General features: G+C 31.9%; 1 protein-coding gene across 1 annotated transcript in view; it reads left to right on the top strand.

The window, feature by feature from the left end:
• The first annotated feature begins 2,986 nt into the window (after positions 1-2,986).
• LOC107449171 (Rap GTPase activating protein 1) overlaps positions 2,987-13,604 on the top strand; it is a 67,828-nt gene continuing 57,210 nt past the window's right edge. Inside the window, exon 1 of the mRNA XM_043039489.2 lies at positions 2,987-3,460. Within this exon, the coding sequence (XP_042895423.1) occupies positions 3,430-3,460 (31 nt within the window). The 5' untranslated portion in view covers positions 2,987-3,429. The remainder of the gene's footprint in view (positions 3,461-13,604) is intronic.

The following is a 13,604-nucleotide window of genomic DNA, read 5'->3' as shown; positions in this document are numbered from 1 at the left end:
TATCCTAGCTTTATTACTTCTGACCTTATGTTAATCTATTTCGTATTTTTTTTTTTTCATTTTATTTATCTGATTTTACTTACCAATACTTGAAATTTTGATCTTAATTCTTTAATAAAATATAGATCTTAAAAATATTTACTGAGCAAAAAAGTTATAAAATTTTTTAAAATTTCCTAAAAATTACGTCATGTTATCTTGCAACATTAATGAAATTGAACAAATTAGGCCATAAGTTACGAATTACGTGTTCTAACGCAAATATATAACCCTGACGTGATCGAGCTTTCAAAAATGGCCGATGATTTCAACGGACTGCCGACGGAAGGTTATAGAGTTGTATGATTTGAAGTGCTTTGCCAATAAAACGGAACACTCTTTTCACCAAATTTCAAAATTGGTTACCAATAAACTAATAAATGATGTTATAACTAATAAATATACTAAGAAAATCTGAAAAAGCATTTTTGAGGTTAATCACATAAAAGTCGTCCTTTAATTAATCATAAACAATTTATTTGTCTGTAAAATGAAAGGTGTTCCAAGTATATTCGGAAAGCATTTCAGTTTGCTGACTTAAATGTGCACATTCTGAAGACTAAAACTCCGTTCAAGTTTAGTCAGATAATAAAAACAATAAAGAGCATTTTTGAATATTTAAAATATGAAGACAAGTTATTGTAAAGGTATTTTAGTGAACAAAAAATTATTTTGAAGATTTCAGCGAAAACTGTTGTGAAAGCTAGTAATATTTATAAATTTTATCGAAGCAGACTATAACTTTAATCATTATTTTAAGATTCCAGTCGAATTCTACGTTAAGAAAGAAAGAATAAAGAAAGGATAGATTCCCACTGTTATTACTTATTCGTTTTAAAGATAATAATATTTATTTATTGATTAATTTGCTGGAAAATACTGACAACTAAATTGATGATTAAAACAATGTTTTACGATACTTTGCTTTGTATAGTCGGCGAGCCGCATGTTTAACGGACCTGTTATCAATGAGTCCACAATCTAAGAGAAGCAAATAAAATTCATTGATAAATTTATATACCGATTAACTAAGAAAAGAGGGTGAACATTTATTTCTTAGAACTATGATAATTATGTATATACCATCATTGGCCAAACATTGATTTTATATAGTGATTGACAATCAATATTGATTGACTAACTTGTACAGCTTATATTGAGAGTGCACAATAGAGTTGAGACAAGCTCAGCCCGAGACAGAGATCCGTACCACGAAACCTGACCCGGCATGGGCTCGTAAGCTGAAATAATTTTCGGGTTATAGTTTAAGATTTCAGGTTCAGTTCAGGTTCAAGTTTTCACAGATAAGCAACAAAATTAATGCCGATTTTTTTTACATTATTTTAAAACTGATAATTCTGTGTTTGACCATTTTGATCAGCCGGCGAAGAAACCGAGGATGCGCGGGATCAGTCCTCGTTAAACTGTTCTACCATAAAGTGCAGGTCGTCGGACTACCAAAGAGGGGGAGCCATCCCCCTCTTCGTAATCAACTCACTTTTTGAGGAACCCCAAGTTTATAAAGTTTATTAAGGTAATAGTAAACGTCATAGACTTATTTTTGAAATATTTAATTAGATTAATGAAGATTTTTCATCGTTTCATGACTAATAATCTTAAAATGAGATTTATGTCCTACAGTAAAATTTGATGTCGCTGTGCTATCTGCAGTCTAATTATGAATTTGTTTTTGAGGTACATACATAAGTAGAAAATGAATAAAATAAGAATGAACTAATTATGGTTTACTTAAAGAAGAAAACTTAAAAGAACTGTTATGAGCGTTGAAATGGTTATTTCTTTATTAAGGAATCAAATTATTTTACTTTGATTTGAAAAGCGTAATGGAAAATTCTAATACAAAATTTCATAAAATACTTGCTCTTTTCATAATTTTTTCAATATATTGTTATTAGTAATATTATATTTTCTTTTAAGAAATTGCTCTGTTTAATTAGTATTACTCTTGAAATGATTTCATTATGGCAACCGAAAGATTAAATAAATTAGGAATTATAGGCTTGTTATAAATATAAACAGAGGTTTCAAAACCTCGTGACTGGTTACAAAATGTACTAACTCGCAGAACCATTTTAACTTTAACAGGGAACCCTAGAGTTTCGCGGAGTACCATTTTGGAACCGCTGATCTAATACACTTGGATATAAGTCGCAAATGCTTTCGGTAGCAGCTATTTTTTTACATTTCCAGATGTGTACCTCTTCTGGTATTTACCAAGCCATTTCACCATAAATTGCAAATAAAATAAAATTAAGATTTTTACGCGTATTACGTTAAATATTTAATCGGGCAAGGACCTTTCAATAGTGAGCTCGAGATCATCTCGGTTACACAACCTATTTTGTAAGAGGGCAACACGAAAAAAAAAAATGATTCAAGAACCGAGGACGGCAAAACATTTCGCTTTCATATACCAATTAAATATAACACACAATTTTTAATAGGGGCAATACAAATAACGAATTTTCCTTATGCAACTTATGCAGTCTTTTAAAATTATTTACATGAAGCTGGGAGCTGCACATAAACCATTCGAAGAACGCAGGTTGTGCACCCCTAGCTTATACTATAAATAGAAAGACAACGAAAAATACTTTTAAATATCACAAACAAACAAGCAAATGTCATAAAAAATTAACTTGTCAACGGAAAAATGTGGTAAAAAAATTTTTCTGATAATATGTGGGGAAATTGCGGCAATGAAATTGAATAGAAAAGTAAACACCTAAGAACAAAAACAAAAAATCTTTATCAGGTAAAACTCGATCTGTAAACAATAAGCGCGTTATTGAGATAATTCCATTACACCCCTAACTCGAAAATAACCCGACTTTAACCCAAATATGTATCGACGAATATTATGACTAATGCTCAAGATAACATAATCTCCCCATCGCAGAGCTGAACCACAACATATTTATCACACACACAACTACAAAAGAGGAAGTGGCATAACTTTTCGAATTACAAACCAGCATGAGTTCCAGCGCGGAAATCGAGTAGCGAAAGAAGAAAAAAAAAAGGAGTTGAGCATTTGCAAAAGCGGAAACTCGTCTTTTTCATCTTCATTTGCGTTCTTCCATACACAGGGCTTATCCTGCTCTAGCATCCTGTCTGTCAGCGCCTTTTTTGCAAGTGTCTGTTTGCACCGGCTCTTTTTTTTATTCCCCTTCTTCTTTCTCTCGCTCTTCTGTTCGAAGGGTATCACGCCCTCTCCAGATTTAATTTCATCATTTTTATCAATTAAGAATGGGGTTTCGGATTGATATGGAATACTATGTGGATTGTTGGAGACCTTGAAGTGCATTCGGAGACGTGTTGTGTGTTGCCGCTTGGTGGAAAATTTGGAATAATTACTTCTTAAGTTTGATGTTCTATGAAGAAGTAGAATTGATTAAAGGTAAATAATTTTGTAATTGCATCTTTTGATACCTTTTTTTTTACATACTTTAAACTTTTATTGACAGATAAAAGCAAATAATGTGTGCATATAAGTTTTTGTGGATAATGCAAACTAAAAGAACATTCTCTTACTTCTGAAAATATTGTATTTTGTCTTTGTAACTTTCCATGCAAATTTTTACTTAACTTATTACACTTGTAAAGGGAGAGTTTCTGTATAATGCAAGCGTGTATAATGTGCTGTATAATGCACCCTTTAAAGCAATCATTTCTGATTCCATAATGATTTGATTGATTTTTCTATGCAAACATGGAATAATTTTTTTTCTCCTGTTGTAATTAATGAAGAAAAAAAAATTTTATGGCAATTTTTAAATTACAGCTCCGGTGATAGCTGTCTTTATCTATGCATGAATTAAATATTTATCTATATATATCTTAACTGTTTCTTCTTTTTTGATAATTGAGGATTAGATTTATTTTATTATGATATTTTTCACGGGAAAGTTTTGGAAACAGAGCGCCATTCGCTTCTGAGGAAAGTGACCTAGGTTCGAATCTCAATGTTGTCTAGCTCATTTAAATATTGTTCACAATGCTTACAAAAATTGTGGTAAACAGATCCGTAGTTTACAATTCCACTCTCGCCGAGGTAACCGGGAGAGGATTTAGCTGTTTTACTTTTTATGGTAATGCTAGTTTTACTTAAAACAATTGTCTATAAAGGCGAATTTGCTCAGTGCGTAGAGTTAGATGTTTGTTTGTCATCCGAGTTGAGTTAAATGCTACAAGAATACGAAGTTAAACTTTAGCCATATGACACAGAATTTTCATTAAATATATCATTCAGACTTTTTTCATTATTTTATAAAAATTTAGGTCAAAATAAGTGAAAAATATTATCTTTAGTACCTTACGATTTATGGTTATGAAATACAACAAGGAACATCGATGCCTCTTTCTGCGCTTAAGATAAAAATCTTCGAAATAAGGCTCACTTCCAAATAATAATTTTCAAATCTTCCGTTATTTGCAATTAATTAGATTTAATCGAAACAGTAATTCATTATTGAAATTTCATTAATTTACAAAATCAATTAATGATAAATTTTTGAATATGATTGGGAAAATTTTTTTTTATACTACGTGCTTTTTTTTGGGGGGATTTTATGCTTTGGTATAAATATAATTCCGATAAAATCTAACAAATTTGAAAGTAGCTATCAGTCTGTTTCTTATAATTAAAAATTACCAAAATATAATTTTACTTGTAATTAGAGCATCAGAAAAAAATATATAAAAAGAATACTGGTGCCCCACCTGCGCAAAAGGGTTAAGAATCACCTGTCTGGTATATGGTTTTACTTTTAACAATCCCGGTGACCAAAAATGAAAAAGAATATGAAACTTTTTTCCCTGACATAGAATACATACGACGAAAAACTTATGGTTGATTATTCATAAAGTTAATTTCAAAATATTTCTTTGATTTTTGTTTGCCATACTTTTTAAGGATGAATTCGAGAAATTTCAAAAAATTGTTTTCTAACATTTTTAGGTATCTTAGTTTCATTTGATAAATCAAGCCAAATGGTTATTTCATAACTTTTCTATCATTTACTGTAAATTTTATGTTATAATCGCTAAAAATACTTCAGAGTGTACAATATCATTATTAAATGGCCGTAAACAATGCTAATAACAAAACATTTTTCCACGTATAATATACTAGTTATTCACTAATTATGAAAAAAATCTAACTTATTCCTGGACTGAAGACTGTATTTTTAAGGAACACTTGAAAGCAATGTTGATTCCAAATTTGTGCAATAAATATGCAACTGTAAAAGATTATTGCAGTATTCTTTATTGCATTTTATTTTATTATTTTATTTTATTTATTTTATTATTATTTATCTTATTTTTTCCATTTTATTTATTTTATTAGTATTACTTATTGCATTTGTGTTTTTTTAAAAAGAAACTTAAACTAAAAAAAATTATATTTTCTTGTACTCTAGATCACTTCTAAAAATATTGTTAGATTACTTCTAAAAATATTTAATTTCAGATATTTTTTTCCTAAACAAAATTTTGCTTAAAAAAATTTTATTTTCATTTCAGCAATTTTCCTTGACCTTTTCTTTAGGAAAAAAAAATTAAATATGTCTCGCTTTAATGTATTCAGAAAACCTTAATATTGTTGTATTAATATTAACAATAAAAATAAATAAAATAAATTATTTTATTTATTTTTTTTCCTTTTTAGAATTTTATTCCCAAATACTGAAAATTTAAAAAAAATTTCTAATTTTCTCACTTAATTTTTATACTGTTGCTTAACTTTTTATACAATTATTAAGCCATTAGTATGTGGTTATTAGTAGTAGACGTGTAGAATTTTGCATGTCAGGGCCCCAGTTAAACAATCATCGTATTTTCTAACGCAATAATTTTGATTCATAAGTTTTTTTTTTTGTCGAACCCCTTGAAATTCAGAAACAATATACTGCCTTCTTTTCAGTTTGGTCTGTATAATAAGATAGGAAATAATGTTTTCGACTTTTTAATACTAAAATTAAGTTAAAAAACGAACAATATCAATAATTATTTAGAAAAATATTTTGAACATCATCAGGACTTCTAAGAATTTTCTGACTGCAAGGCCCTGAAGGGTCATAGCAGACAGGGAAATGGTTCAAATGCTTTCCATAATGGGGAGAGAAAAAACTTGTTATAAAATATGGGAAAAAATTTAATTAATTTTTCAAATTCTAACTGATCAATTCAACGTTTCGTTACTTTTTTTGAACTTTTCCTGTATCGAATAATTTTTGCTATAGTTATATCTGTATATTGATTATCCTGATAAGCAATTATCAGGGGTTTGTCCAGACATTTTGTGAAAGGTCCGTTTTTCGTGAAATTGTGAAAAAATTACTCTCATTTTTTCAATCAGGGTCCGCTTTTATGAATTTGTGCAAATAGGTTCCGTTATTGCGAAAAAAAACTTTCTCAAGGAGTTTTTAAATTGTAAAGACATACATGATAATGCTCAACACTGTAAAATTATAATTAAAAAAATTAAATTTTAAAAAATAAACAACAATTGCTGCTTCTAAATTAGAGATGCAACATACAAATATTTGGTATTTAGCCTATACTGCTGAACGCAGAATATTCATTTAGGAGGAATAATGGAAAAATCGTCTGCCGAAGACAAAACTTAATTCGTTTACATCCATCTTTCTTGTTTTCTGCCCTGGAAAGGGTTTATTCGATTGACAAAATAATAATTAAAATAAACAAATTTGTGAAGGGTCCGATTAAAAGAAAAATCGTTTTGTGAAGGGTCCGTTTTTAAGTTAAAATATTTTGTGAAGGGTCCGTTTTTATGGAAAGATATTTTGTGAAGGGTCCGTTAACGGACCCAAATTTCTTCTAAACAGACCCCTGATTATTAATAACTAAGTCCCCTGCTCCCTGCTGCTCACCAACCCCGATGATTGTTTTACAATAATTGTTGTTTTTTAGCATAAAACATTTTTCACACGAAATTTTTATTAAGATCTAGTAGCGAACATAAATTATTTTGATCAGTAATCATTTATTAAAATAAGAACTAAACTTCTAAAATTAAAGGCATATTGTTATAACAGTTTGGTGAGTTCACTTTTAATATTTTTTATTCATATAAATTTAAATAGGCTGATATATTAAATGCAATTTTGCATGCATCATCACATCGTGCATATCCCCATGTGTTGGAAAAATACAATTTTGCTTTAACCTTTAAAATGAAATAAAATAGAAAAAACATAACCATACCCAAAAAAACATTAACATGGTCATGAAAAAAATACAATAATTGGAAGGATTTAAAGTGTTCAAATCATGATTACGTAATTTTTTAACTGGCTCTTTGATATTCAACCTTATCAATTTTTCATTATGCTTTCCCTACGGAACAAATAGAAATCGGCATCTTAGTTAAGATGACCAGACGTCCTCAAATCTTAAGGACAGTACTCGAATTTCATTGATTGTCCTCCAAAACTCTCAAACTCTTTGAAGACAGAAAATGTCCTCAATTTTTAACATGCGTTCTCAAATTTCCCCATAACGTATCATGTTTAAACGAAAAAAATGAGTAATGCGCATGTTTCCAAACAACAAGAAAGTTATTTCTTACCAAAAAAAAAAAAAAATTAACAGATGAAAACATCATACTCGTTTTAAAATAATTTCATCAAAAAATAAACAAATTTTAATAATCATGTAATCATTCATTTTACATGTGTTCAAATCAGGGCCGGATTAACCTATAGGCACACTAGGCACGTGCCTAGGGCCTACGAAATTCAGGGGCCTACGAAAAACTTGGGAGAAAAAAATTTGTTGACAAAAATAATTTAGCTTTAAAAACAACAAGTGTATTTTGCACAAAATTATGAAGATACAAATAAAAATATAATATTTTTCTGTAATAAATTATTTTGCAGAATCTTATGATCTAATATATTACTTTTTTGCGATTTTTGGATTCAACGAAATCTTGTATTATGCTGTAAAATTTTATAAAAATGTCGAATATTAATCAAATGTCAAATATTAATAATATGTCGAATATTAATAAAAATGTAAAAAAAAATATGCAAGAAAATTTTAGCATATATTTTGAAAAGAGGGGAGGAGTGGGGGAAGGAGGGGAGGGCCCAAAAACGGCTATGCCTAGGGCCTACGAAAGGTATAATCCGGCTCTGGTTCAAATGCGGAATATTACATATTTCAGAATTGCTTGATGAAATCAAGTTTGATGATTCTGAACCTAATGTTATAGCTATCAATTTTTTTTTTAATTCTTTGTTGCACACATATATGAATGTTGTCCATAAATATCTGAGTGTTCTCAATTCGTAAAATGTTTCGAGTACGTTTCGCTGAATTGTCCTCAAATCATGATACATGATTCTGGTCACTTTAACTTGAAAAGGAAATCATAACTCTTCTAAAAGGGGAAGAAAATATACTTCTTTCTAAAGAAACATATACCTCTTAAAAATAAATAAATAAACATAATGTTGTTTCATCGAAATATCACTCGGTTAATTAAAGGAATTTAAAAAAAAAATAGATTTTCTTGATGTATTTCCCAGGGGGATATAATTAATGAGGTAGAGAAGTTCAGACGGCTATCTGGAAAGGCGTAGGTTGTTGACAGAGAACGATCTTTCTAAAATGTACTTCAGTCCTTCTTTGCTTCTTTGAAGCGTGATGGTGTTTTTTACATTACAGTCGGACTTCCAGGGAAATCCTCGGCACTTATTACTGTATAATCTACATAATCATGTATATATTCATGCAGTACTATATAGAAAATGCCAATATTATTTTCTTACCAGAGCTCGATAACTTTTACTTAAAATAAATTGGAACGTAAAATTATGTAAATGAAACGAATCAATCTGAAAGACCTCTCTCGTCCGAATTTTTGAATCCCGGATTCTGGGAGAGCCCCTTTAAGAGGACATTATACCACGGGAGAAACTTTACAAGGCGAATTCTGGTTCACCTCCATTGATAATTTAAAATGTAAAATTTTATTTTATTTTAGAACCGTCGTTGAACAGCCGACCCAATCTTATGGGTTTACGACTAATAATGTTCAACTCCGTAGCCTTGTAATTTTGAACCCAATTCAGAAGACAAGGGAACTCCTAGATTGAGTATTGGGAGAACTTTGCCTTCGTGGAGGACTTTATGATGGAGCTAACCCGCATTTGCGTTACATGGTGAGGAAGACCACGAGAATCTCCCACGATTAGCCTCACGGCAAGGGGGCTCTAACCCATGATCCGTCTACCACTGAGGACATTTCACGTCAGTACTGTGGTCGGTGTAAGTTGGATGCGAAATTCGTATCGACTGGGATTCGAACCCGGTTCGCCTCATTGGAAGGCGAATGCTCTATCCGCTGAGCCATCGCGGATCAAAATGTGAAGTTCAGAGAAAAGTGAATTAAATAGACCTAAAGTAAATCATGAAGTGCCATATGCAGAAAAAAAAGTTTTTAAAATATCAAAGGGAAGCAAATTATTGCAGGATCACTTTCCCTTTGCGCAATCCTTATAATCCTGCTATTACCTTGGCAGCATTCTCTGATATTTTAATTTTTTTTTTTTTTTTTGAGTCTTTGAAACTTCATGGTTTAATCTAGGTTTACCTGAAATCACTTTTTTCTATACTTTTTAATTTTAAACTAGCTGCCTGCAGCGACCAATCGGTTCACCTACACCAGAGGTCGTCAAAGTGGTCTATATAGACCCCCAAGGGTCTATTTAACAAAAGCAGGGGTCGATCTGAGANTTGCCGCAGCTGATTCTCTCTGGTTATTTTAGTTTCCGTTTTTAAAAGCGCTATATGATGAGCCATCTCAGCTCGATTTGGCATGTGACATTTTTAGCGGCAATCATTGGTTGAATTTCTATCGTTGCCATTCGGGGGGTTGTAATGAGGCTTTTTTTTGTCGCCGTGTAAGACAAATATATATATAGATATTCATGCAGTACTATATAGATAATGTCAATATTATTTTCTTACCGGAGCTCGTTAACTTTTACTTAAAATAAATAGGAACGTAAAATTATGTAAATAAAACGAATCAATCAGAAAGACTTCTCCCTCGTCCGAATTTTCGAATCCCGGACAAAGTTTCTGGGAGAGCCCTTTTAAGAGGACACTATACCACGGGAGAAACTTTACAAGGCGAATTCTGGTTCACCTCCATTGATAATTTAAATGTAAAGTTTTATTTTATTTTATAACCGTCGTAATTGTAGCTTTGTAATTTTGAACCCAATTCACAAGACAAGGGAACTCCTAGATCGAGTATTGGGAGAACTTTGCCTTCGTGGAGGACTTTATGATGGAGCTAACCCGCATTTGCGTTGCATGGAGAGGTAGACCACGAGTACCTCCCTCGGGGGACTCTAACCTATGATCCGTCTACCACTGAGGATATTTCACGTCAGCACTGTGATCGGTGCAAGCTGGATGCGGAATTCGTATCGACTGGGATTCGAACCCGGTTCGCCTCATTGGAAGGCGAATGCTCTATCCCCTGAGCCATCGCGGCTCAAAATGTAAAGTTTGGAGAAAAATGAATTAAATAGACCAAAAGTAAATCATGAAGTGCCAAATGCAGGAAAAAAACGTTTTTAAAATATCAAAATGTAAGCAAATTATTGCAGGATAAATTTCCCTTTGCGCAATCCTTATAATTCTGCCATTACCTTGGCAGCATTCTCTGATATTTTAAATTTTTTTTTCAGTCTTTGAAACTTCATGGTTTAATCTAGGTTTCACCTTAAATCCTTTTTTCTATACTTTTTAATTTTAAACTAGCTGCCTGCAGCGGCTAATCGGTTCACCCACACGAACCCAATGCTTCGCGGTTCCATGTTGTTTTCCGGCTTCGTATGGTCTCTGCTTCGATTCGCCACAATAATTCTGTGGCAGTCGGCAGGATTGTTGCGATTTTATGGCCTTGGTATTTTAGAAACAAATTGAAGAGCAGGGGTAAACATTGGAATCAGACGAGAGAAACCTCATTGGGAGGCGAACACTACCTCCTGAGCCACCGCGACTCTCGCCGGTATACTTTATTTTTCTTTAATACCCGGCTTTGAACAGCTGACACAATATTGAGTTTTCGACTATCAATGTTCACCTCCGTAGCCTGGTAATTTTGAATCCAACCCAGAAGACAAGGGAACTCCTAGATCAAGTATTGGCACAAACTAACCCTTCGTAAACGAAAGAGGACTTTTTGATGGAACTATTCCGAATTTGCATTACACGTAGAGGAAAACTACGAAAATTCCCCATGGTTAGCCCGATGACCAGGGGATTTTAACCCATTATCCGTCGATAACTGAGGATCTTTTTACGTCAGCGCTATGGTCAGTGTAAGCCGGGACCAGAATTAGTATCAACCAGGGGGATTCACTGGGATTCAAACCTGGGTCACCTCATCGGGACTAATCATTTTGAGAAAAAAAGAAAACCGACTATTTCTCCCAAAACTTTAATTGAAATTTTATTTGCCATTTTTGAAAGTCGTGTCAGGAAATCATATAATTAGTTTATTTCATATAGTTTAGTGCGATTCAAACTAATCGAAGTAGTTTTCAGATAAATTTTTCTTGAAATGTGTTATTTAAAAGCTTTTTCTTGTTTTGAAGTTTATTATATTTTTATAATCCCAAGCTTTCGTAAATTTCTAATTTTTAAAACGAATTTTTAAACTTGATAATCATTTGTTGAGGAACAAAAAGAATGGTTGGCACAACCGTTGTTAAACAGCCAACCCAAATTTTGGGTTTACGACTTTTAATGTTCAACTCCGTAGTCTTGCAATTTTGAACCCAATTCAGAAGACAATGGAACTCCTGGATCAAGTATCGGGAGAAATTTTGCCTTCGTGGGGGACTTTTTGATGGAACTAANTCAAACTAATCGAAGTATAGTTTTCAGTTCAATTTTTCTTAAAATGTGTTATTTAAAAGCTTTTTCTTGTTTTGAAGTTTATTATATTTTTATAATCCCAAGCTTTCATAAATTTCTAATTTTTAAAACGAATTTTTAAACTTGATAATCATTTGTTGAGGAACAAAAAGAATGGTTGGCACAACCGTCGTTAAACAGCCAACCCAAATTTTGGGTTTACGACTTCTAATGTTCAACTCCGTAGTCTTGCAGTTTTGAACCCAATCCAGAAGACAATGGAACTCCTGGATCAAGTATCGGGAGAAATTTTGCCTTCGTGGAGGACTTTTTGATGGAACAAACCCACATTTGCGTTACATGAAGAGGAAGACCACGAGAACCTCCCAAGGTTAGCCTGACTGTAAAAAAGATTCTAACCCGTGATCCATCTACCACTGAGGATATTTCACGTCAGCACTGTGGTCGCTGCAAGCCGGATGCGGATTCGTATCGACCAGCCATTGGTGGGATTCGAACCCGGTTCACCTCACTCGAAGGTGAACGCTCTTTCCCCATAGCCATCACAGCTCCTTAGGAGTGACTTCAATCTTCAGGACTTTTAACTTCAGGATTTTTAAAAAAATGCATCGGTAACACTGTCTCATTTGTCTAACCAGGACAAATTCAATTCTCTACCTCATATCGCCCCCATTTCCCCCCAAAAAGGGGGACGCATAAAGAAGAGAATGATATAGTTTTCAGGTAGTATTTATGCAATATAACAAAGCTTGGGGCATTATTTTTTCCGAAGAAAAAGTATAATTTTAATGGACTAAATATTAATGGTGGTAATGCTTCATGGTAAACAGAATTTACCATGAAGCGTTAATGCAAAACTGATTCACAAAGCAGTGATGTCACACTCGCTTTAAAAATTATATTAATTTAGAGAATGGTTCGGGGCATTGAGGCCAAATTTTATGCAAATATATTTTCGAATAACGTAATAAGATATTTAAAAAATAGTCAACATATTAGGACTAGTATGAAGATTACGGAGAGGAAGTTTAAATTTTTTTCCTTATGTTATGTTGCCTTAAATTTTTTTATGCTACCTTCTCTTTTGATAAAATTATCTTATATAACGTCAGTTAAAAACAATCACACAAGTGAATCATCTTATGATAAGTTCAAAATAATAACAAAAGTATTTATTTTATTCTTTACAGTTTTTTTCTAACAAAAAATAGGAGACTCCGCTCTCCAACCCCCGTAATTGCTTATCGTTCATCATCGTTTTTTTTTCTCGTTTTTTTCAACGTCATTTTTCTCCTTCTTAAATACGGAACATTTTGTTTTAAAGATATACAACTATTGTAGCATTACGTAAAAAAAACTTTATATGTTAATCGTAACGAAATCGACGATGACCTAGATTTGAAAAATAATTACCTGTACTTGAAAAACAAATTTTAGCCTAAGGAATATAGATTTTCATACTTACTATATTAATATTTTTAAATAATTCAATATAAATGTTAAGATTTATATCATGTTATGATTTATATCAAGGTAATATTTCTCTCTCTCTTGCTTCCTTTTTTTTTTTTTTTTTTTTTTTTTTTTTTTTTTTTTTTTTTTTTTTTTTTTTTTTT

This window comes from Parasteatoda tepidariorum, chromosome 1 (assembly GCF_043381705.1).
Source record: "Parasteatoda tepidariorum isolate YZ-2023 chromosome 1, CAS_Ptep_4.0, whole genome shotgun sequence".
In the NCBI taxonomy this organism is placed as follows: Eukaryota; Metazoa; Arthropoda; class Arachnida; order Araneae; family Theridiidae; genus Parasteatoda; species Parasteatoda tepidariorum.
Note: the sequence above shows the minus strand (reverse complement) of the source record. Positions and strands in the feature narration are given on the sequence as shown.